Genomic DNA, 24022 nt, shown 5'->3' with positions numbered 1-24022 from the left:
CAAGTTTGGGATATTGAGAAAAAATTAAAAAGTCAAAAAATTACTTAAAAAGTTAAAAAGTTAAAACTATTCACCAAAAGTCAATAATTACGGTTACACAATTCTCAATTCTAATTTTCTCTTATAAATCAATTTTTACAATTTTTTAATACATATTTTTTTTATAAAAAATCAAAAAATTAATCCAAACATCTATATTTTTTTCTTCAATTTTTTAGTCTAAAAAAATAAAAAGTACACCCCAAACAACCCCTAAATAGAGCTGAAATTTCTCCTACTAATATTATTTAAAAAAAAGCGTGGGACCATTTCCGTGACCACATTTTCTGCCCACGTGTCAGTTCCATGTTACCCGGTCATAACATCACAAACGTCCAAACACCTCGAAAAATCATCCGGTACCCCCATAGACATCACGTATCCAGACCACCAACCAATCACCAATTACCAAACCCAACTTTTTCTCCAATCACCACCATAATTCAGTAAAACCCTATCATTTCAACTAATCGAATTCAAGTTATAAACCACATAACCATACCTTACGCGTACTGAATAACTCCTCACCTCCTCACCCCTCCATCATCATCATCATCCCCCAACAGTATAAATTGCAATTCTTCTTGCATTTCACAGCAAAAACACAATCATCACCATCACCACAGATCGAAATAGTAGAAGAAGAAAAGAACAGTCAAAAGAACCATTCGAAATGTCGAGCGATAGCGGCATTGACGAAGACGAGCTCCTCCAGACCGCTCTCAAGGAGCAAGCTCAGCGCGATGTCAAGCCTTCCAGGCCCCATGCCAATTTCGTCCGCCCACCGCCTCCTCCACCTCCGGCCAAGCAGAGGGATGGACCGAGGAACCCTAGCTCGCAGTCGCAGATGAAGAAGGCTCAGCATCGGATGTCGATGGACGATGACGAGGACTCCGAGGTCGAGATGCTGAGTATTTCCTCCGGGGACGATGAACCTTCCAAGGACAGGGGGCTTGACTCGAGGAATCGGGGCAGGAGCGGTGGGAGGGATGATGATGCTGAATGGGATGGTGGGGAGCCTGATTGCTGGAAGCGAGTTGATGAGGCTGAGGTATCAATATATACATATATATATATATATACGCCTATATGGATTGCATAATTGAATATATTCAAGTTTAGTCATTTATTTATTTATTTATTTATTATTTGTATATGAAATTACAATTGAGCAATGATTACAATTATAATGACGAAGATGACATACAACATATAAGATCAGAGACGCAGGTGGGGAGATTGGAATTGATGACTTGTGAGGTTCAGGAGTTTTGGCCAAGCGGACTAGCCTAGTTGGTTAATTTTATCTACTTAAAGCTAAATTAAAAGTTAAGAATATGCCAAATAAACTAGCTTATTTAAGCAGCATTTTATTTGTGGGCTTTTATTTTAGCCAATGAGCAATGTTAAAAGCTGAGTTCCAAAGGAGAGGTGTAAGCGAGTCGAGTAGTAGGTTGTTTAGGTTTGTCTCAAAAAGCTTCCAAATGTGTTTTGAAGCTTGTATTATGTAGCTTTTGAACCAATCTCAAACCAGTTTATTGAAATGATCACGAGTTGAACTAGAGTAGCTTAGTTTTTTATAGTTCCTGTAATATAACCGAGTCGAGCTGAGTATTAGTTTGAAAACTTAATGACCTTTAAAATGTGTTTGAGTTTTGGCTTGTTTATGTAACAAGCGGATCTCAATAACAAAAGTTAAACTTGAGTAGCTTAGTTGGTTTCATAGTCCTAAACTGAGTTGGTAGTTGAGTGTTTCATTGTGATTTTTGAAATATTGATAAGAGATATTTTTTAGTGGCAAGTAAGTGTGAATTTGGGTTCCAAGATAATCAGATTACTCAATTCAACTTAATTTGTGGAAGTCTTAGCTTCCAATTACTTGGGGGTGATGAATTGAATTGTGACATTATGCAGATCTGCAATTTCGAATTGAAGTTAACTACACTTCAACTTTGTAGTTTCATCTCAATTCACTCATGAAAACAGGCAAAGATGATTCTATATGCATAGATTTTCATTCAACTCCACTATTATGTGAATAAGACAACTGCTATGTGTTTCTGACTTCTTGCCATAGTTCACTCAACAATATGCATCATTTGGAAAGTAGCGTTTTATTAGAATTGCATATCTGAAAAATTACGAATTCCAAGTTTATTATTTGTACATTAAGAGGGAGTAACCTTGACCGTCAGCTGAACCGAATATATCAGGTTGAACAGCCCTAAATGACATTAAGTCATATTTGTATTCATTGGGAAATCAGGGTATTAGAAGATTGAAGATTCAGGGGACCCATTTGAGCTGTTTGTGATGGTAGAATACATGCAATGAAGGGAGCCTTTTTGTCTAATGATCTGTTGGTACAAATGATCTCAGGTCAAATGAGCCCGAGCATCATTGGAAATTGACAAAAGGAGCTCAAGTTTGGCTAGGCTGTACTGACCCAAACCTGAACAACGGCAGCTCAGCTCAGAACATTTGCAACCCTAGCCGTGTACAATTCATGTGAACATTTGTTTAGGGCTGGTTTGGTTTATTTTTGTATTGTATGGTTGATTGTTGGAAGGGGAAATGGGTTAAGCTTGTAAAGTAGAGTTTTAACTTTTTAAGTGTGGAAGTTTTTGCTTGATTAAAACTGGTTGTGGGCTTTAAAGACTTACAACTGCAGGAAATTCACCGTGCATAGTCAGTGAATCATTTATTCTTACACTTTGGAGTTGGCTAGGGTGCTTAGGGGCTTCCCTTTCTCCATTATTGGGGTTCACATTCACTAAATTATGCCCAGTTCAGTTTGCAGTTGGTTGGATGCTGGTATATGGGGTGTTGGCAAAAGGGGTCCGGCAAGGTTTGAATGCAAAGCTACTTCTCCAAAACATAAGTAGTTGGAGGGAAAGGAATAGGTGTATGGTTGAGATGGTTGAGAGGCTGGCCCTCTCTTTGAAGTGGATCATGCAGAAAGCCTGTCAGTTATTGTTAAAATCCACCTACTCTCCACCTACTTCACCCACTTAAACCTACTCCACTAAACCTAACCCACTACACCACTACCACCTCCACTTCACCTACTCCTTACCTACTACACACTCACCCTCTTCTATATATAGGAATCATGAATCATTGTAATATACATCAATATCAATCAATCAATAAAACAATCATTTCTCTTTATACATTAAATTTCTACATGGTATCAGAGCAGAGACAACGTGATATTGAATTTCGGGAGTCTGCTAATGAGCAGAGACAACGACTCCTGTCTGACATATCAAGATTAGAGGCCCGGGTGGAGAGGCTTGAAGCCCAGTTATCTGCGAAAGATAGGGAGATAGCAACAATTACTCGAACGGAAGCTAAAGCTACAGCAGCATTTAAGGCCCATATTGAGAAGTTACAGCAGGAACGAGATGAATTTCAAAGGTTGGTTATTGGTAATCAGCAAGTGAGAACTCAACAAATACATGAGATGAAGAAAACAGAAAAGGAGTATATAACGTTGCAGGAGAGGTTAAATCAAGTATTAATGGCGAAGAAGAAGGAATCTAGATCAGGCATGGAGATAATGCATTTACTTCAGAAAGAAGGACGACAACGTGGCACATGGAACGGGAAAAAGGCTGATAATGACTTCTATAAAAAGATTGTGGATGCTTATGAGGCAAAAAATAAATCAAGAACTAGTGGCAGAGAATGCGGCTTTGGCACATGCACTCCACCCACTCCTTCTCTCTCTGGTCCCTTTTTCTCTCCCCCATACTCCCTTTAATTATGTCCATCCTTTTTCTTCATTTATTCCACCCACGTTCCACTTTTCTTTTATTTTAATAACTATATATATTTATTATAATATATTTCCACTACTCCTACTTTTATTTTATTTTATTTTATCTTTCTTTTTCCATCAATTTTCCTTATTATACAACTCGTGAGCATCACCCTATCTTCCGTCAAAAAAAAAAAAAAAAAAAAAGAAAAAAAAAGACGCAGGAAGATCTGCACAGCAAACTCATTTTATTCATGTCGGGGCTCACCCCGATCACCATGTTTCCACATACAAAAAAAAAAAAAAAAACACCCACATTCACAGGTGGGATTTTTCTTCTCTACTCTGCCGCCGGTCTTTTCTTCTTGCCTCCGTCCTGAGCGGCCCTTGACGGTGTTGCCTCCGTGCTTCCTAGACCACCAAGCAAGTTGCCTCCTCCCTGCTCCTCCACTACAGCATACGGTGGACCTCCAAATCGAAACATCACGGTGGCCTTCCGCTTCAGCTCCTTGTTTTCCGCCTTTAGCACACTTATCTCTGCTCGCGCATCCTTATACATGCGTTGGAGCAGAGCCAGTTGGGCGTTTAACTGCTGCACCTCATTTGTCCTGCTCTGAAGCCGGTTCGACAAATTTGTAACCGCAGTCATGGTTTCCACACATGACTTCAATGTATACTGATTGGCCTCCACATCCGACTGCACTGCCATTCTTTGCTCCACAGACCGCATAGGAAAGTTCAACGGAGCAAAACCAGAGGCGCTTGGTTGAGGTTCACTGGCCACCGCACCAGTTATCTCTCTTGTTGACTCGTTGAGGTCGGGAAAGAGAGTGAGCAAACCACGGGACGAAGAGGCCATATTCTGGGTAGCTGAACGGGAAGACGAGGCCATGTTATGGGTTGCTGAGTGTTTCAGAGACGGGTTGGTTACAGAGTATTACAGAGTTTCTCTCTCAGCAAAGGAAGAGTTTTTTCAGAGGATTTTCAGAAGTTTTTTGTCTGCCTCAGCTTCAGCATCAACCTTGGTTAAATAGCCAAGGCAGCCACGCGCATCATGCGCCGCTCGGCGCTCGACGCCAACCTGGACACACCTTTTTATGACTTGGGCTCGCCTTTTGATGGCACGCCTTTTTATGGATTGGGTACGCCTTTTGATGGCACGCCTTTTGAAAAATTGGGCACACCTTTTGAGGGTGCGACTTTTTATGGGTCCGACAAGACTCTGTAAACTGTCTCGACATTGATTCCGGTTAGCTCCTTCATGGGTCCGACAAGACTCTGTAAACTGTCCCGACATTGATTCCGGTTAGTTTCTACAAGGGTCCAGCAAGACTCCGTAAACTGTCACCACAACTGTCACAACATTGTCTGCTACAACGGTCCGACATGACTCCATAAACTGTCTTCTACATCGGTCTGACACCGCCATCCAGTGTCCTCTACACCGTTATGACTCCACCATCCAGTGTCCTCTACATGGTTATGACACCCCCATACAGTGTCCTCTACAACGTTATGACACCACCATCCAGTGTCTTCACCAATGGTCTGACACGACCATACAGTGTCTCTTATCCTCTTTTATTTTTATGTATTTTCTTGTTTTGTTACTCTCTCCAAACTCAAGTTTGTTAGTTCCTATCCCCCTTGAGTTTGCGGGGGGCTGTTAAAATCCACCTACTCTCCACCTACTTCACCCACTTAAACCTACTCCACTAAACCTAACCCACTACACCACTACCACCTCCACTTCACCTACTCCTTACCTACTACACACTCACCCTCTTCTATATATAGGAATCATGAATCATTGTAATATACATCAATATCAATCAATCAATAAAACAATCATTTCTCTTTATACATTAAATTTCTACAGTTATGGATGATGGGAAAATTCCTGGAGTCTTTACTTTCTTCTGTTGATTTTATAGGGTATTTCTCCTTTAAAAACTGGAGCTTAGTGCAGAAAGTTAAAGAGAAGTAGAAGTAAAAAACAGAATATCTGCATCATGCCCATCTCATAGGCATCACACCTAGGGTTAGATTGTATCTTAAATCCTCAAAGAGTCTTTACTTTCTGTCGTTGATTTATTGGGTATTTCTCCTTTAAAAATCTGGAGCTTACTGCAGAAAGTTGAAGAGAAGTAGAAGGAAAAAAGAATAGATGCATCATGCCTATCTTGTAGGCATCACACTTAGGGTTAGATTGCATCACAAAGAGCTTAATTACTAGGAATCTATCTTTCCTTAAGGTGCTTTTTTTTCATTGCTTTTGAACTACATCACCATGTTAGTAAACAGTGGCCATTGGCTGGCAAATACAGATCTTGAACCAAAATTCGTTATTTTAATATTTACTCGATTTGAAATGATGACTCCTTAGTTACAATAGCATGCACCTTCTTGCAAAAACTAAACTTATTATGATATTGTTATGTGCCCTTTTACTTTTTGATTTTACTCTTATTTTTGGTTCCAATTTATGCAGAATTTTCTTAAGGTTGTATTATTGTGGTAGCTTGCTCGTAGGGTTCGTGAGATGCGGGAGACAAGAGCAGTTCCGGTGGCTCAAAAATTTGAGCGGAAGCCATCAGCAATTGCTAGAAAAGGTCTTAACCATTTGCAATCCTTTCCCCGTGGCATGGAATGTATAGATCCACTAGGACTGGGGTAAACTTCTCTTCTATTGCTAATTCTTGTTTTGCCATTCAGTCCTTGCCATAGAATGAAGTAAGTTGGGCAAACTGGGGTTTGCATTTTTCATTATGTTATTTTCGTTGGACTCTGCTTGCTGGCTGCTTCAGATATTTCTAGCTTGTTTTTTTTTTTTAAAAAAAAATTAATACTATTATTGTTGCCTGGAAAAATTCATCTGTGATCACTACATCACTATAAAAATCCTGGGGATTTGGGGTTGAATGGTCACATTGGATTTGCAATTGTTTCGAAAAAATTAAGTTAACTTTCAGTGGAATTCCTACTTGCCATTTTTCTTTTCATGCTGGGAAAAGATTCATTATCTTTCATGGTAATAACAAGTATATGGTTTTCAAAGAAAACAATTATATGGCTTTCATTGTGAAAGAAGTATTGTGCTATTCCTGGCTTAGACTGAACTAGTGAAGTTAATTACTACTGTTGGGCTTGCTACGTATATTGTGTGCCTCTCTATTCATCTGTGCTAAACCAAGTTTATTATGTTGACAGGATAATAGATAACAAAACGTTAAGGTTGATCACTGAGTATTCAGAAAGCTCTCCATCAAAGTCGGACAAAGATTATTTAAATTCTAATCTTCGTGGTATTCTTTCTCTTCTTTTATTTGGTTGTCTGATTCATAGATGACAAGACGTTATGGTTGATCATTGTCTGCATTGTCTGAAGTCATCAGTTCTTTATAGACTGGGTCAGGTTTCATTTTCAGTTGTCTTAAGATTGTATATGATCATAGGAATATAAATTTGGCATCCCTGAGATTAACCTTATTACTTATAGATTACTTTTTCTCAGTCCCTTGAACCTTATTTAGTCAATTATTAACTTTTGGTTGCCATGAATTTTATTTTGCGCCTTGAGTGTTAGTTATTGATAGATCTTGTCTATCATTAAATTTGAAATGTAAGGGCATTTGAAATAAAATTAGGAAAAGAGGAAAAATTCCTGCGAGAGCTCAGAAATTCTGAGAAAAATGTATGTACTGCCAAAACAAAAAGCTCACATGAAAAAATCAAGAATTCAGACAAGTTTGTTTGTTTGTTTGTTTTTGGGGTGGAATTCTTGTCCCCCTCCTACTTTTAAATGATGCTATGGCCTTGTTTTGGTCCGCAGTTGGTGTTATTTTATTCTCTCAAGAATGTTCTTGCTCATGCTTCTTTCTGTTGGTTAATAAATATGATTGTTGTACGTCGGAAGGTTCTCTTGCTCCTCAATGGTCAGGATATTATTAATTAGAAGTTTGGGGTGATAATGGCCATTGAGATTTGGTGGTTATTCTTGATTTCTCACTTTGCTGATTACATTCTATGCATGACCCTTTGCAGAGAAGTTGGTTTATTTCTCTGAGACATTTGATGCAAAGTTGTTCCTTTCTCGAATACACCAAGATACAAGTGGAGCAGACTTGGAGGCTGGTGCTCTTGCTTTGAAAACTGATCTCAAAAGCCGGACGCAACAGAAAAAACAACTGGTTAAAGAAAATTTTGATTGCTTTGTCTCTTGCAAAACGACTATTGATGGTAAGCTCCCATCAGATAACATATGGGAATTTGACATCTTCTCTATTAGTATTATTATTATTGAGGTGCTTTTTTATTTATTTATTATGGTACAGATATCGAGTCAAAATTGAAACGGATTGAAGAAGACCCTGAAGGTTCTGGAACTGCTCACTTGTTTAATTGTATGCAAGGAGTTAGTTCACTGGCTAATCGTGCTTTTGGGTCTCTATTTGAGAGACAGGTAGGTAGGGTCGAGATTTTGGATTATGTCAGGAGTTATTTCTTGCAAGTGTAATGTGGGTCAGATAGTTTTATTTATTTCTTAATTAATGCAGGCTCAAGCAGAGAAGATCAGGTCTGTTCAAGGAATGCTTCAGAGGTTCCGGACACTGTTCAACTTGCCTAGTTCAATTCGTGGGAGCATTAGTAAGGGTGAATATGATTTGGCAGTTAGGGAATACAGGAAAGCGAAGTCAATCGTTCTGCCATCACATGTACAGAAGAAATTAATTTTGCACAGTATTGTTTGGTGGACACTGATCATTTCCAGTTTCAATTTTAGTCAAACAACTTCATGTTTTTGTTACTGGGGGTGCCTTTTCACTTTTATGTTCACTTTTAATAAGCTACATCCTTCGTCTTTTCATCTCTCTATACCTGGTGTTCCGAAATGGAATAGCATATGGTTGAAATGTTTATACAACATGGTGCCTGTCTCACATAAAAATTCATTAACTTGTTCTGTTCATGCAATGTGCTACCATTTTGTGAGGATAGTGTGTTGCCTCTTAAAGTGGAGTAATTAATGATCCAAGATCCAATCAAATTAAATAATATACTTAAAAATGGTTTTATGTGCTGATATTTGCATGGTTATAGATTATATGTGGTACTTCTCCGATCTAAGTTCATGACTTGGTTTCCTACACTGGAATTTATGTCTATACTTGCGAGTTTTTGTGCTTATTAGTTTTGCAGTAGGAATGAGTAAATGTATCTTTTTCACAATGCTGTTAATGGAAAAAAAAAAAAAAAAATTATTGAATGACTTTCTGTGGTGAAGTGAGCAATTTCAATTGCTTTTGTATAAAATATTTTAGTTGTATTTATGCATTTGTGTATCATGCTCTAACAATTTCTTAAGTACTCATACTCCATAATTTTTACTTTTTGTCTTGTCACCTTAATAAGGTAAGTATGGTCTTCCTCAATTTTACATGTTTTTTTTTTTTGGGTACCGTCTCATGTTTATAAACTGGTCTGGGGATTTATGGCTGTTCTCAGTTTCTTTATGTGGTCTTTCCTATTCTGGTGTGTACAGGCCACGGCCTCCAAAGGAAAAATATGCCTTCAAAGCTTTGTTTCTTTTATAAACTGGTCTGGAGTTTTGTGGGTGATCTCATTTCTTTATGTAGTCTTTCCTATTCTGGTGCATTCAGGCTATGGCCTCCAAAGGAAAAAGATGCCTTAAAAGTTTCTTTGTTTACCATAGCTAGGAGAACATGGGAAAGAAGAAATGCTGCAGGGTTCTAGGGTGTGGCCTTAATTATAATTGTACATAAAAACTGTTCTCTTCCTCTCTTGTGGGTTTTTTAGTCAAAATAAATTATTCATGAGGTTTAGTAAGAAATTATTTTATAATAATAAGAGTTAATTATTTTTTACTAGCTGTGAGGTTGAGTCTTTTTTTATGGTGGCTTTTTGGGGTAGTCACCATCTTCCTTCTTTAATATATTAAGCATTAAAAATATAAATTATACTAGGGAATGTAAATATAACTATGTCTAAAATGAAACGTTAATGTGTAGCAATTTATTTATCAAATTTGACATTCCTATCACTGCTACATTCATATGGTCAGTTTATCTTTTTGATTTTTAAATGTTCCAATTGTATGTATTCGTTGCTTTGATTGATATATAAAACAAAACATTATTTCCTTGATATTTGATCATGTTAGGGGATCTTATTATTGATTATTATTTGTTGTAATCTAGTTCTATTAAATGTTCTTCCCTTTTAGGAAATGGCTGATACTTCAGAAAGAATTTGCAGGCATGTAACGCTGAAATCAGTGCTTAGTTTAGGAACCTGTGCTTTTATTTATTTATTTTATTTGCAATAATATGCTTTGATGTTTTGATTTTTCATTGTGTAATTTTATGGAATTACTTGATTGGTGTTAAACATTTCTAATTGAATAGAACAAATTTTTTTGTTGCTCTAGTTGAATAGAACATAATCCAAATGTTCTCTTTTCCTACCCTAGCAAATTTACTTAAAGTAATACCTCATTTTCAGGTGGGTATACTCAAACGTGTTCTTGAGGAGGTTGAAAAAGTAATGCACGAGTTCAAAGGCATGCTTTACAAGGCCATGGAAGATCCACAAATAGACTTGACAAATGTATGTCTTTTATGTATAATATATATTTCAGTAGTGTGCTATCATGCCAGACAGATATTCATCACATGGATATGATTGTTTTTATTTTTACAGAACAATATGATTATCTAGTAAGAAGTATATATATAAGAATTCAATGTTTGATGTTTGTGTCTTTGTTTCCAGTTGATGTTGTGTTAGATAGAAATGATGACACAGTACAATAACCTGAACTTACCTGACGAAGTGTCAGTAGCCCCCCCTCCCCCAGGTGCAAAAGGAAACAAAGAACAAACCCAAAAAAGAGATTTTCTTGATTTAGCAATTTCAATATTTTAAACTAAATTTCGACTGCAGTATCTCACAACCTAGAAAATTATTCTCTGGAAAGTGCTAGATGAGGCAATCCACAGAGAACCAGTCCACCGGTATTTCATGAAAGATATTACCAGCTTTGCTCTAGAGGGGTGTCTTCTTGAGGACTTTGCTGCCTAAGGCAGTGGGTAGTACAGCTGTCAATGTTTTGTAAAGGACATGTAATTATTTATACTGGACTTCGCTTTAGTTTTACATTTTCAGATGTCTCATCAGCTGTTTTACAAACTTGTCTTGTTGCTTCTCGTAAGTTTATTGTTCAGACAAGTCTGATATTTTAGCTTGGAGAGGTGCTCAGGTTTTTTTGTCTCCAAGAGAACTTTTATGCTGTTTCAGTTGGGGTCCTCTAAGTTTTACGCTCCAGGAATTTGATAGGCCATTTACTTTGTTGATCAATTTGGTCCCTATGTTAGTTTCTTGGTTCTGTCCTTTTTCCCATTTTTGAAGTGACTGGCTTTCTTTTATCTACTTTTACTTATAAATATGATTGGAATAGGAAAAAGGAGAAAAAACAGAAAAAGTATGACTGGGGACTCTGATCTTAATATCTTATATTAATATTTCATTTGAAATTATTGAAAAAGGAGTTTGTATGCACATGTTACGTGTGCTTGGCGTCAAGTGATGACTTGCTTTGCTCATTTACTTTATAGAGAACTGTGTATGAGTTTAGGAGTTTTCACTTGCATTCTTGTAAATGCTTGGCCTCACGAGACTTGTACACTTCTTGTTTTTCATTTTTCTTGTCTTACAGAAGATTTAACATATTCACACTAGGCAACATGTAAAAAGGTATGAAATAGAGTTATTAAAGCAATTATGAACTAAGAGTGCTTGCATGCATTAGACTACTACCTTGCAATGAAGACATGATAAATAATTACAAAAAAAGAGACTAAAGTTGCTTAAGTTCAATGTTTTTCTTAAAAATGGAGTCACCTGGTAAGTGTAAATGGCAATGAGTAGATAGTATGGGTTTTTTGGTTACTTTTGCAGTATCGGATGGTTCAAATTGTAGTTGTAGTGTGCATTTAGTTCCTTGATTGAGATTTCTTGGCCAACAGGTACTCTTGGGTGAGGATTTCAATAAATTGCATGAGGTCCCATGTATGAGATGACATAAGTGGACCACTGATTGCCAATTATTCATTGCTTAGCTCGTTAGCTGCCATCAATACCTTGGACCTAAGTCTAATGCATAGCTTATGGTTGGTTTAGCTAGCTAGACAAGGCAATGCCTATGCAGTTACATAGGCAACACCTTGATGAGGGTGCCACCATGATGTAGCTCATTGATGTTTTTATGCTTCATAACTAGTTTCACCTGTATGTTATTTTCAATGGTGATTGTAAATTATTTTTGGGTATGCAAATTAGTAATTTAATTTAGTTTAGTTTTCTACTCTGGCTACTAAAATTTTCTTATCTTCATGTAGCTTGAAAATATTGTGAGACTTCTGTTGGAGCTGGAACCTGAGTCAGATCCTGTATGGCATTATTTAAATATACAGGTGAGATAATTCAAATACACTACAGTATTGGCTTATTTTCTGGAGAATCTTCAGGTGGCTAACTGCATTGGGATTATTATCCAAGTTAGCTCATTTATTAGGGGGTGAAAGATGTCAGTGGCTTGGCTTGTAAAGTGACTAAAGTCATTTGGAGTTTACTTGGATCAATTTTGTTTCTTTTCTTAAACACCATTCTTCCTCTTAACCTACTAACCAGTTTTTGTCAATTCCAATGACATTCTTGTTGTTGTTTCCCACCTTCCATTTAGTTTAACCACATTGTCGTGGAAGTCAAGTCACCATGGTATTACAAGTGGTAAATCAATTTGCTGATGTTCTTTTGCAATTTTTTCCTGACAGAATCACAGAATTCGAGGTTTGCTTGAAAAATGCACCTTAGATCATGAAGCAAGAATGGAAATTTTTCAGAATGAGATGCATGAAAAAGCTCTTTCTGATGCAAAATGGAAGCAAATTCAGCAAGATTTGAATCAGTCTGTAAGTGCAACTACTAAAGGGTCATCTTGTGCTAAGTATAGAAGCTGATCTATTTGATACTCAACAATGTTTGACCCTTTTTCGTGTACTATTGTCAGTCAGATGTTGACTATTCTCTCACTTCTGGGAACACCCTTCTGCTGGGAGATTCACAGCCAATAGGCTTTACTGGTGCAGAAGTTGATGCTCTTAGAGGAAGGTATATTCGCAGGTTAACTGCTGTACTTATCCATCACATACCAGCCTTCTGGAAAGTAGCCCTTTCTGTTTCAAGCGGGAAATTTGCAAAGGTATTTTGGACATTTTTTTCATCTAACCCTCATCATATAGCCTAAGATGTATCTTGAATATTTTTTTGGGTCTAAACCTGAAGCATATAGCATAAGATGTATTTTCGAAGAAAAGATATCTTGAACTGGGTCTAAAGCATGTGCATTTTATTACATAAGTGGTTAGAAATTTGTCAATTTATATCTGACACGTGGTTTTTGAGATATCTGAAATTGTGGATATGGACAAGTTTGTTCCTAGAGTGCGGCAAATAGGCCAAACTCTTAGGAGTTTTTACTAATTTAAAATTTAAGTTCTAAGTTTTGTGATTAATAAACCAATTTAGGTTAAACTATACCAAATCAATTGTTATGCCAATTTTGATTGTAGCAAGTGATGATAATGACAACCCCAAATAAATTGCAGTAAAATAATGAACACAATGATTTGCATGGAAAACCTTGAACACAATAATCTTCAAGGAAAAACCATTGATAGTCAACCAAAGAAATACACCATCAACAAGAGTTTGTACAAGTCTCAAGAATAAAGGACTTGCATTCCTACCCTATTTAACCTCAGTCTTGAAGTCTTCTACCAAGCTCCTCGCTTGCTCTCCACTGGCTCTGAATACTTCACACACTCTTCATCTGAGAGTTCTACGGAACTCTTAAGCCTCACTTTGCTTCGTTATCCAAACGACCAAAGGTTAAGTGTGTCAAAGCTAGTATTGTTTTTTTTTTTTAAACCTCAATTTAGAACTCTCAAAAGTGATGTATCTATCATAACAATAAAGTTCTAGTATTGAAAAACATGGGAATATGCATTAGAAACCTTAAGCCAACCTTATATAGGTTCATAGAATTAGAAACCGAATGGGATTATTTTCTGTACAAGCACTTGAGCGGGCTTCAAGTGCTGCAAGATCTCCAATTTCTTTTTTTCCCAGCAGGCTGTAGCGTATTCGAGCAAGCTTCAAGCATGCTTCAGGTGGAACTCTCAATAGTTTTGCAAGTGGACCTTTGCTAGAGCTGGATTCAGTGCACTTTGGGTGGAGCTTGCAGGATCTTTTTGAACCCTGTTGCAGTTCGCTTGAGTGGCCCTTGGGGGACTCTTTTGAGCGGGTGGACCCCTTTTGACTTAGTTGCTTTCGCTTGTATGGAACTATTTTTCAACATATAAAAACATAGGACCAAACTAGGATAAATTTAGGGCAAATTGTGCAATTTGAGAAACATGTGTTGTAGAGCTAATGCAACGTGCTCATGAAAATAAACCTGTGTGTAACGCAGTGATGGCTTGCATTGCTTGTGTCAGTGTTCATGCGGCAACACTTTGGACATAAATTCTAATTTCTAACATAGTTGCTCTTACAACCAAGCCCAAATACAATATAATCAAATCGAAGTTTTGTCTTTTTGGAAATTGCCAATTTATCTAAATACTATTATAACATCATTTGATGCCAATACTTGAAATTCAGTTTCATAGGATTGATACATAGTGGACAAATGAGTATACTTTCTACGTGGTAAATACGGTTCATTATTGTAGTTCTTGGTTTGCTAGAATCATCCTAACCATCCTTAGAGCTGTTAATTGATTGTTGAAAAATGCATCTTTCAAATTTCTTTCTTTAGTATTAATTTTTTGGGCTAATTACATGGACCTCCCTTGAGGTATGTGACAATTACATAAGTATCCTTCCGTATCACAGTAGTTAGGTAACAACTATGGATTAAAAAAATATGGCCATTTTTAATCCCCATTAAATTTTTTTTTTTTTTTTTGGGGGGGTAGATTGTATAGAGACCTATGTTACATCGACTTGGGTACGGGTATGTATCTAGAGTTGGACTTATCAAATCATAAATTTCAAGATACATGGACCCGACAAAAAATGTCAAATGTTTATATTTTTGATCAAGTATGTGAGATGGAATGATGCTATATGTAACGTATAGTGTGAAAAAAGCATTTACATCAATAATACAATAATATGTACATATAATAGTAGTGTAAAATATAATTACATAAGAAGTGTCCGATGAAAAGTATCAGACATATATCCCATACCCTTGTTCGAGTGTCGGGTGTCCGACACGAGTATTTGATTTATTTTAAAGAGTCCGTGGAACATAGATAGAGACCTAACCTTTGGCATTATTTGCACAAAGTGGTTGTCCTTAGGTTTGAACCACAAAATTAGACTGCTAATGTTGTCGATATATGTATAGAGTAGAAAGCTCATATATGTAAATAGACTGCTAAAGTTGTCCATTACGATAAATATGACTAAAATTGGAAACCTTTAGATCTTGATCATTAAGACAATTTTAGACCCAATATAGACCACATACAAATACCTGAAGAGAGAGATTTTCGCATATTACAACCCATGGACCATTGCTACAGCCCAGATACAGTGAATCTTGAAATTACCAACATTTCTACTCCGCTGCTAATGTGGTTACTATTCTACAGGATAGGCAAGGCACTCAGGACTATTAGCTAGTTTCTCCTCCCAATTCAATGCTATTCAAATCTCTCTAGGTTGAGAAACTAGGTATCCAACCCTAGTTTGCCAATTGAAGAAAGCCTCAAACTATCCCTCACTTTAGACTTAACAAAACGTAAATAATATCCAACCTACCAGATTTGAACTTCCTATATGAAATGGCTCTAATCGAACCAAAACTTAAAAATTAGATGAGGTCTAAGCATGGAACATGCAATTTGATTATTCTTATTTGCATGTTCTGCATCACATTTTTCATGATTTCAGAAATCCAGACAAGTTTCAAATTAATTTTAAGGAACAATATTAGTCCAAGTAGAAAAATACTATATTGTTATGAAATCCTCTCTATGCTTCACAAGCTGGAGTTGTGAATTTCTATTGTTGTTTTTATGCTTGTTTAATTTTCTTCTTATCTACATTTTGCTCCATTGACGAAGTGCACTTGCTTGGGCTGCTTAAATTTGAAAAATTTCAAGAAATGAAAAATGAAGTATATTTCTTCATCCTTTATGGGTAAAGCTTCCTTCAAGTTTTAATAGAACATGACTAATTTTCTTGCTTTGGCGTTTACTTGAATTTGTTTTTCTTGTGTTTTTCATCTAAAATTACTCATGGTTCTTCAGTCTTCCCAAGTTTCCACTGATTCCAATGTTAATACTTCTGCAAATAGAAGTGTCGAAAAAGTTGGAGATGGAAAGTACTCGAGCCATTCTCTTGATGAAGTTTCTGGAATGATACGCAGTACTATATCTGCCTATGAATCTAAGGTAAATTTTCGCTCATGTTACTTGACCTCAGAATTGTATATTGTGGCAGGACCATTTAGTTGCCTTACTTTTGAAATGAACCTTAGTAGGATGGTTTAGGTGGCAGTGTTGATGTATATTCTATACTGAGCCATGACCTCTTCCAGGATGGAAATCAATTGTTAAAATTGACTTGCCAATTTTTCTATAGCTATGAAGCCCACATGCATGTTTTTTTTTTTCCTGAAATAGCAAGTTTACTTGTGTAGATGAGCACATATATGTACATGTTTTATTTTGTGATTCTGTCCAATGGTGGGATTTTAATACGGAAACAGTTTTAGTGTAAGATTACATTGTAGAAGCACAAATATGAGTTTAGAGTCTTGCAGTCGTGGGATATCTATTGAGTGGCATTTGTAGTTTTGCTCTGAATCCAATGTTAATACTAATGGAAGAGACAGTTTACACACTATGATCATCGACAACCCTTTTTTAGACAAATGTGGTTTTTACTTGCACAGAGAAGGTAGTGACTGATGCACAGCCCAATCAAACAAGCACAGCCCAATCAAACAAATACAGCCAGTGGGTTTTATTATGGGAAAAGATGGAAGAGGAGGTTTTCTTTTCTTTTCATTTTTACTGCATGGGATTGGCGGAGTGTCCCAAAATTCTTGACTGGTTATTAGGCCTCTCCTGTATGAACTAATGCTTATAGATATGGATACGGGATATAGATACAATATGATACGATATGATATGGATTTAGCGATACAACAAAATCTAAAAAAATAGGATACAACAAAATCTAAAAAAGTAGGATAGGAGTACAACCAAAATACGTTGAAAAACTATATAATTATTATTATATTATACATAAGCTCAAAGATAGTGAGAAACCATTCTTTTGGAATTAGATATTAGTTTAAGAGCCAATAATCAGTTTAGTGTTTTTTTTGGTGGATACGTTAAGTAGATAAAATCTGGAAAAAGTAGAGTATTGATTTATCACTATTTTTTTCTTAGGTATGAAATAATAAAATATTGAAAAACTATTCATGTATTTATTCTAACAATTATACTAACAATATGCAAAAATTATTTATAATTTTAATTTCATAATAGTTTGGATACGTGACCTAGAGTTTCCGAAAAATATCCAATATTTTTCAAAATTAACATCAAGTATTGGTTACGCTTAGGAAGTATTGGATACATATCTGCGAGTATCGGTATCTAGTACGGATATGTTATAAATACGACTTCCTTTTAGAAATATATGTGCACAAAGCTTATAACATCTGTTACCTATGGCCTTTTCATCTTCATCTTCAATAGCTTATAGCATTTGTTACCTATGACCTTTTGATCTGGTTGGTATAAGTTTCAGCCGTTGAGTTGACCTCTGAAATTTTCCATGTTAAGTCTATTAGGAGATGCTATGAAGCACCGACACGTCCCCAGGGCCCGCGTACGAGTGTTGGACACGTGGTGGACACGTGTACGACACTCTCTCTAATGTGTCCTCTATTTTTTTTTGAATTTTTCTATTCAGACACGCCATGGACACATTGTGACACTTTCCAGACACGCATGAGGTGGGTCGAAGCCCTAACTGTTGGAGAGGAGATAGAGCAAGAGAGAGAGACAGAAAGAGAAAGAGAAAGAGAAAGAGAAAGAGATCGAAGGAGGAGAGGAGACAGAGAAAGAGAAATACAGATAGAGAAAGAGATCGAGGGAGGAGAGAAGACAGATTGAGGGAGAAGAGGAGACAGAGAAAGAGAAAGAGATCGAGGGAGGAGAGGAGCCCTAACCTAGTCGAAAGCCCTAATTGTTGAGAGGTATTCTTCGTCTGCTCTTTTCTTCTTGTTCTTCTCCTCCTCTTCATCTTCTTCTCATTTTTCTCCTTCTTCTCCTCCTCTTCCTTTTTCTTCGTCTTCTCCTGTTCTCTCTCTCTCTCTGATTTCACTCTCCCCTCTTTTATTTCTTTCTCCCTTTTTGTTGATTTACCCGTTTCTCTCTCTCTTTCACTTTCTCTTTTTTTATTTTATTTTTTATTTCTCTCTCCTCCTTTATTTTCTCCCTCTCCGACACTCGTACGCGGGCCCTAGGGATGTGTCAGTGCTTCATAGCATCTCCTAATAGACTTAACACGGACATGCGTCAGACACGGACACGCGGTGGACACGTGTCCGACACTCCCTCTAACGTGTCCTCTATTTTTTTGAATTTTTCTAGTCAGACACTCTATGGACACACTGTGACACTTTCGAGACACGCATGGGGTGGGTCGAAGCCCTAATTGTTGGAGAGGAGACAATGCAAGAGAGAAAGAGAGAGAGAAAGAGATCGAAGAAGGTGAGGAGACAAAGAAAGAGAAAGAGATCGAGGGAGGAGAGGAGCCTTAACCTGGTTGAAAGCCCTAACTGCTGAGGTATTCTTCGTCTGCTCTTTTCTTCTTCTTCACCTCCTCCTCCTCTTCGTCTTCTATCTCCTTCGTCTTCTTCTCCTTTTTCTCCTTCTTCTCCTCTTCCTCCCTTTTCTTTGTCTTCTCCTGTTCTCTCTCTTTCTCTCTCTCTGATTTCACTCTCCCCTCTTTTATTTCTTTCCCCCTTTTGTTGATTCACCCGTTTCTCTCTCTCTCTCTCTCACTCTCTTTTTTTATTTTTTATTTCTCTCTTTTTTTATTTTTTTTATCCTTATTTTTGTTAAACTTAAAATTCGTAAAATAAATTATTTTTATTTAAAAAAAACTCATTTTTTTATTAAAAAATTTAAAAATATGTTTATTAATTTTATTATTATTGTAATTGTATAAAAATCAATGATTTTCTTTTTATTTTAGACATATAATAAATAAATAAAATTATATAAATGTATCCCTAGCGTGTCGTGTCTCTCATTTTTTCAAAATTTGCGTGTCCCTGTGTCCATGTCGTGTCTTGTGTCTGTGTCCATGTCCGTGTCCGTGTCTGTGCATCATAGATGAGATGTCTAGTTATCTTCAAGTTATTATTTTTATTTTTTATTTTTTTTTTGTCAAATGAGATTATCAAAACACACTATGTTGCCTTTGATAGTATTGTCTATTGCATAATGTGTTAACCTAAAATGATCTACAATTAGGATCTTTGATTGTGGATGTTATTCCCTAGAAGGCATGGTTGATTGCAATATATAAATGTTAAATTTCTTTTAATGATTTGAATTTATTCATCATCTTACTATTTTCCTTTTGTAAATCTTATACTTGCCTTTTCTTTATAAAGATAGTTATTCTTTGTTTTGTTTTGTTTTTATTTTTTGAGAAAAGATTCTCCCATTTTTGTGGGTATGCATTCTCATCTACACATTATCTACTATACCAAATATTTTGATGCATTTCGCTTTAAATTTTTTTAGGTACTTTTTTTTTTGACAAATAAAGATGTAAGTATTATTAAGAAAGCATTAAGACGATGCAAAGAACCCGATGAGTACAATCAATGAAGAAATAAAGAGACTATGAAATCCAAAAAAGAAAATAAATCTGGATCCACAGTCCCCAAAACCCAACTATGCAAAACAACCAACAACTTGTTCTTTAAACGAGGAACTGAAGAAGCTAAACCTTCGAATGTCCAATGATTCCGCTCCAGCCACACCAACCACATATGACACAAATGTGCCAAAATCCAAGCCCACTGACGCCACTTCCCTACCCTACCCCCTCTCCAACTACCCAACATCTCCTTCACTATCCCTTGCTACACCCAAACCATATCAAACACACCAAAAATCAGCCCCCATAGCTGAAACGTCACTGGACAATGAAGAAGAAGATGCAACATCGATTTTGCATCATGACAACACACACAACACCAATTAACCAGCACATCCCCCTATCGAACTAAATTATCCAAAGTCAAAATCCGATCATACGCAGCCAACTAAGCAAAAAATACCACTTTAGATGGCACCTAAAAACCTAAACCTCTTTCCAAGGGATAGAAACATCCTTCGCTCTCTCTTGCACCCAATAGAAAGATGATACACCGCAACCCATCCACACCCACCCTAACATAGGGCTGCAAATGAATCGAGGTGTTCATGAACAAGCTCGACTTAGCTCGGTTCGTTTAGTAAATGAGCTGAGCTCGAACTCAAATATTAGACTCGTTTAGTAAACAAGCCGAGCTCGAGCTCGAGCTCGAGCTCGCATAAGCTCGGTTCGTCAAGCTCAACTGGTTTATTTTTATTTCAATTATATAATAAATATATTATTTATATATTAAATAATATATATATATATATATAAATGATAGTATAAATACATTATTTATATATTAAATAATATCTTTTATTTAAATATTTTTATTTAAATAAAATAAATAATATTAAAAAAAATATATTGAGTCGAGCCGAGCTGAGCTCGAGTCCAGTTCCTTATTGAGCCGAGCTTGAGTTCAATAATCGCGCTCAACAAATGAGCTCGATAAGTAAACGAGCCAAGCTCGAGCTCAGCAAAGCTCAGCTTGGCTCGGCTCGGTTTGGTTCGATTCGGTTCGGTTCATTTGCAGCCCTACCCTAACACTCGTCAAACTATACAACTCTATCAAAAAGTCCAACAACTGATCAATCTCCCAATCAAACATTGACCTACAAAGCTTCAAATCCCACACCTTCCTTCCGTTCGAGATAGACAAGTAGGAAGCAACCGCTGCATCCTGACACTCCACAATCTGTAACACCAATAGAAACTGGCAAGCCAAACTCTGCTTGCCACACCACCCATCCATTCAAAACCTTACTTGGTCACCATATCCAATAACAAAACTAACCTAGCTCCAAAACTCCCCACCCCCCCCCCCCCCCTCCCCCCTCCCCCCTCCTCCCTTCCTACCTAAAAGCCAAATGCCTTCCCACAAACCCCTCCCATGAGTGCTCCTTACATTCTTAGAACACCAACCCCCCCACCCAATGCTATATTTAGCCACCATCAATCTCCGCCATAAATGATCCACTTCCCTTACAAAATGCCACAATCACTTTCCCAACAAAGCCTTATTAAAAATCACTAAACTTCGAATCCCCAACCCTCCCTCCTTCTTAGACTTGCACACCATCTTCCACTTCACTAAATGATACTTAAAACCCTCACCCATCCCACCCCAAAGAAAATCCCACTGCAACTTCTCCAATCGATGAGCCACCAAAACAACGATGACATGTACTGATATAAATTAAGTCGGAATACTCCCTAACGTACTCTTAACCAATGTCAATCTCCCACCTTTGGACAAATATCGACTCTTCCACCCAGCTAAACGCTGCTGAACACGCTCCACCACCCCATCCCACACTGAAACTTCATTAAAAGTCGAACCCAAAGGCAACCCCAAGTAAGACACGGGCAAAGCGGCCACTTTACAACCCAAAATAGCTGCTAAACCATTAACATCCTCAACCTCCCCCACTAGGATCAACTCTAACTTAGCCAAATTCACCTTCAAATTGGAAACCGCCTCAAAACGCAGCAAAACACACTGGAGATAATGAATCTGACCTGTCTCAGCTCCACAAAAAATAAGAGCATCATCCGCATATAACAAATGAGACACCACTACAGGATCGCTAGCTTCCACACCCACATCAAAACCTTCCAACAAACCATCCTGCACGGCTCTAGACACCAACCTGCTAAAAGCCTCCATCACTAAAATAAACAGCAAAGGTGACCAGGGATTACCCTGCCATGAACCACGACAAGTATGAAAGAACCTTGCTGGAGTCCCATTAACCAACACCAACATCCGAACCATAGATATACAAAAACGCACCCACCGAATACATCTGTAGTTCAAGATGGGTAGGTTGTTTTGATGGAGAGCCTGGCTTGTAGAGAGAAGCAATGATTATGCTGAGCTTGCTTTGCTGTTTAATTTAGTTGATGATGATGCTGCCTCAGCTGCTTTTTATTCTGAGCAATAATGCTCATTTCTTTATTCTTTAAGTTACTGGGTTGGAAGATGAAAATGGATCTAAATGTGTACTGTTACTGCTGCAGGTCCACAACACGTTTCGTGATCTTGAAGAATCAAATATTCTTCGTCCATATATGAGCGATGCCATAAAGGAGATATCTAGAGCATGCAAAGCTTTTGAAGCAAAGGAATCAGCTCCTCCAGTTGCTGGTATCTAGATTTCACTCATGATGTGATTTATTGTCTTGTCGAATTGTTCTGACTTTGGCTACTGTGACAAACAGTTGCAGCACTGAGGACGCTTCAGTCTGAGATTACAAAGATTTACGTACTAAGGCTTTGTTCATGGATGCGGGCTGCAATAGAAGAGATATCTAAAGATGAATCATGGGTTCCGGTTTCAATCCTTGAAAGGAACAAGTCTCCATACAGAATCTCTTCCTTGCCTTTGGCATTCCGTTCAATAATGGCTTCAGCGATGGACCAAATCAATTTGTAAGTCTCCAGAACCTGGTAAACAACGACACATTAAAAAAAATGATCATTGGATCATTTTTCTCTAATAAGAAAAAAGAAAATCAAAACATGTGCAAAGTTCATTTGGTTGGACATTTTGTGCCATGCTTGTGAACGTTCATTACCTATCTCTTGGCCATTGGGTATGTAGTGATGACAACACAATTGCCACACATGCATTTAGGGATGTAAATGAGCGGGGCTGGGAGCTCTTTTATCCTCTATGCTGGGTTTGAGCTCAACCTAAATTCAAGATACTGTGATTGAGCTCAGCTCAGCCTAAATTCAACATACTGGGTTTGAGCTCACACACACACACACACACACCCGAGTTATTATTCCAGTTTCCGAGTCTCTGATTGCACATGTATGATTAAAAAAGCAGCAGAGAACTGGTAGATTATTAGGGGCTATTACATGAACTTCGGTATGGATATCAAGTGTAGGTATGTGTCTAAGCATCGAATTCTTCTAATTCTTATGTCCAAGGACACTAGGGCATAACTAAATAATCATAATTCTTAATATTCTTCATCCAATTTTTGGGGTAAAATGTTTTTTGCAAAGTAAAAGAGAGCATTTTTTCACATGGTAAGGGGATTTGTGTATTATTTATGGACTATTGTAAACTCAATTAGTAGGCATGCTTACTGGATGATGAATTAGACAGGTTGGACATACCTTTACCCAAGTGTCTAGTCGACTGTCTGACACATGTACTTCACACATTAGAAGATTCCTTGCTTTGGAGATTAGGGGGTTATGTCCTTAAAAGAAGTAGAAAATATACATGTAGCAAGAAACTGTTGCTTCTTATAAGAAAATAAATAAAGTACTGTTCTTATTTAGATCAAATTTGACATTGGAAGACTGTTATTTTTGTTGGAATTTGAGTGCTTCCTTCAAGGATGGCAATGGGTTGGGGTTGACTATGGTAGCACATGCTCAACCCAAACTCAATTTGTTTAACAAATAGGTCATGATTTAAACCATTGACCTTATAGGCCAAGAGATACCCTGTTGCTTTGTCAACCTTGATGTCTAGAAGTCTTCTTGTTGTCTTTATGACCTTTAAAAGTTGCAAAAATGAAAAAGAAAAAGAAAAAGGGAATTAAACTTAAGAATAGTCCCCTAAAAATAGCATAAATTCTAGCCTGTTTATTCCCATTATTTTTTGTCATTTTAGCAAACTTGAACAAAAAAATGAATAT

At 37.1% G+C, this 24022-nt stretch overlaps 1 protein-coding gene across 2 annotated transcripts in view; it reads left to right on the top strand.

The window, feature by feature from the left end:
• The first annotated feature begins 419 nt into the window (after positions 1-419).
• LOC114291137 (exocyst complex component SEC5A) overlaps positions 420-24022 on the top strand; it is a 44107-nt gene continuing 20504 nt past the window's right edge. The window contains exons 1-13 of one of the 2 annotated variants that reach the window (XM_028235185.2): positions 420-1090; positions 6294-6475; positions 7013-7107; positions 7847-8041; positions 8137-8264; positions 8359-8517; positions 10325-10429; positions 12220-12294; positions 12655-12792; positions 12891-13082; positions 16207-16350; positions 22379-22505; positions 22580-22790. In XM_028235185.2, coding sequence (XP_028090986.2) covers positions 6345-6475; positions 7013-7107; positions 7847-8041; positions 8137-8264; positions 8359-8517; positions 10325-10429; positions 12220-12294; positions 12655-12792; positions 12891-13082; positions 16207-16350; positions 22379-22505; positions 22580-22790 — 1700 coding nt within the window. In that variant the 5' untranslated portion in view covers positions 420-1090; positions 6294-6344. The remainder of the gene's footprint in view (positions 1091-6293; positions 6476-7012; positions 7108-7846; positions 8042-8136; positions 8265-8358; positions 8518-10324; positions 10430-12219; positions 12295-12654; positions 12793-12890; positions 13083-16206; positions 16351-22378; positions 22506-22579; positions 22791-24022) is intronic. The other variant, XM_028235183.2, reaches the window with a different exon arrangement.

This window comes from Camellia sinensis, chromosome 6 (genome assembly GCF_055761805.1).
Source record: "Camellia sinensis isolate YWXY chromosome 6, ASM5576180v1, whole genome shotgun sequence".
NCBI classification, from domain to species: Eukaryota; Viridiplantae; Streptophyta; class Magnoliopsida; order Ericales; family Theaceae; genus Camellia; species Camellia sinensis.
Note: the sequence above shows the minus strand (reverse complement) of the source record. Positions and strands in the feature narration are given on the sequence as shown.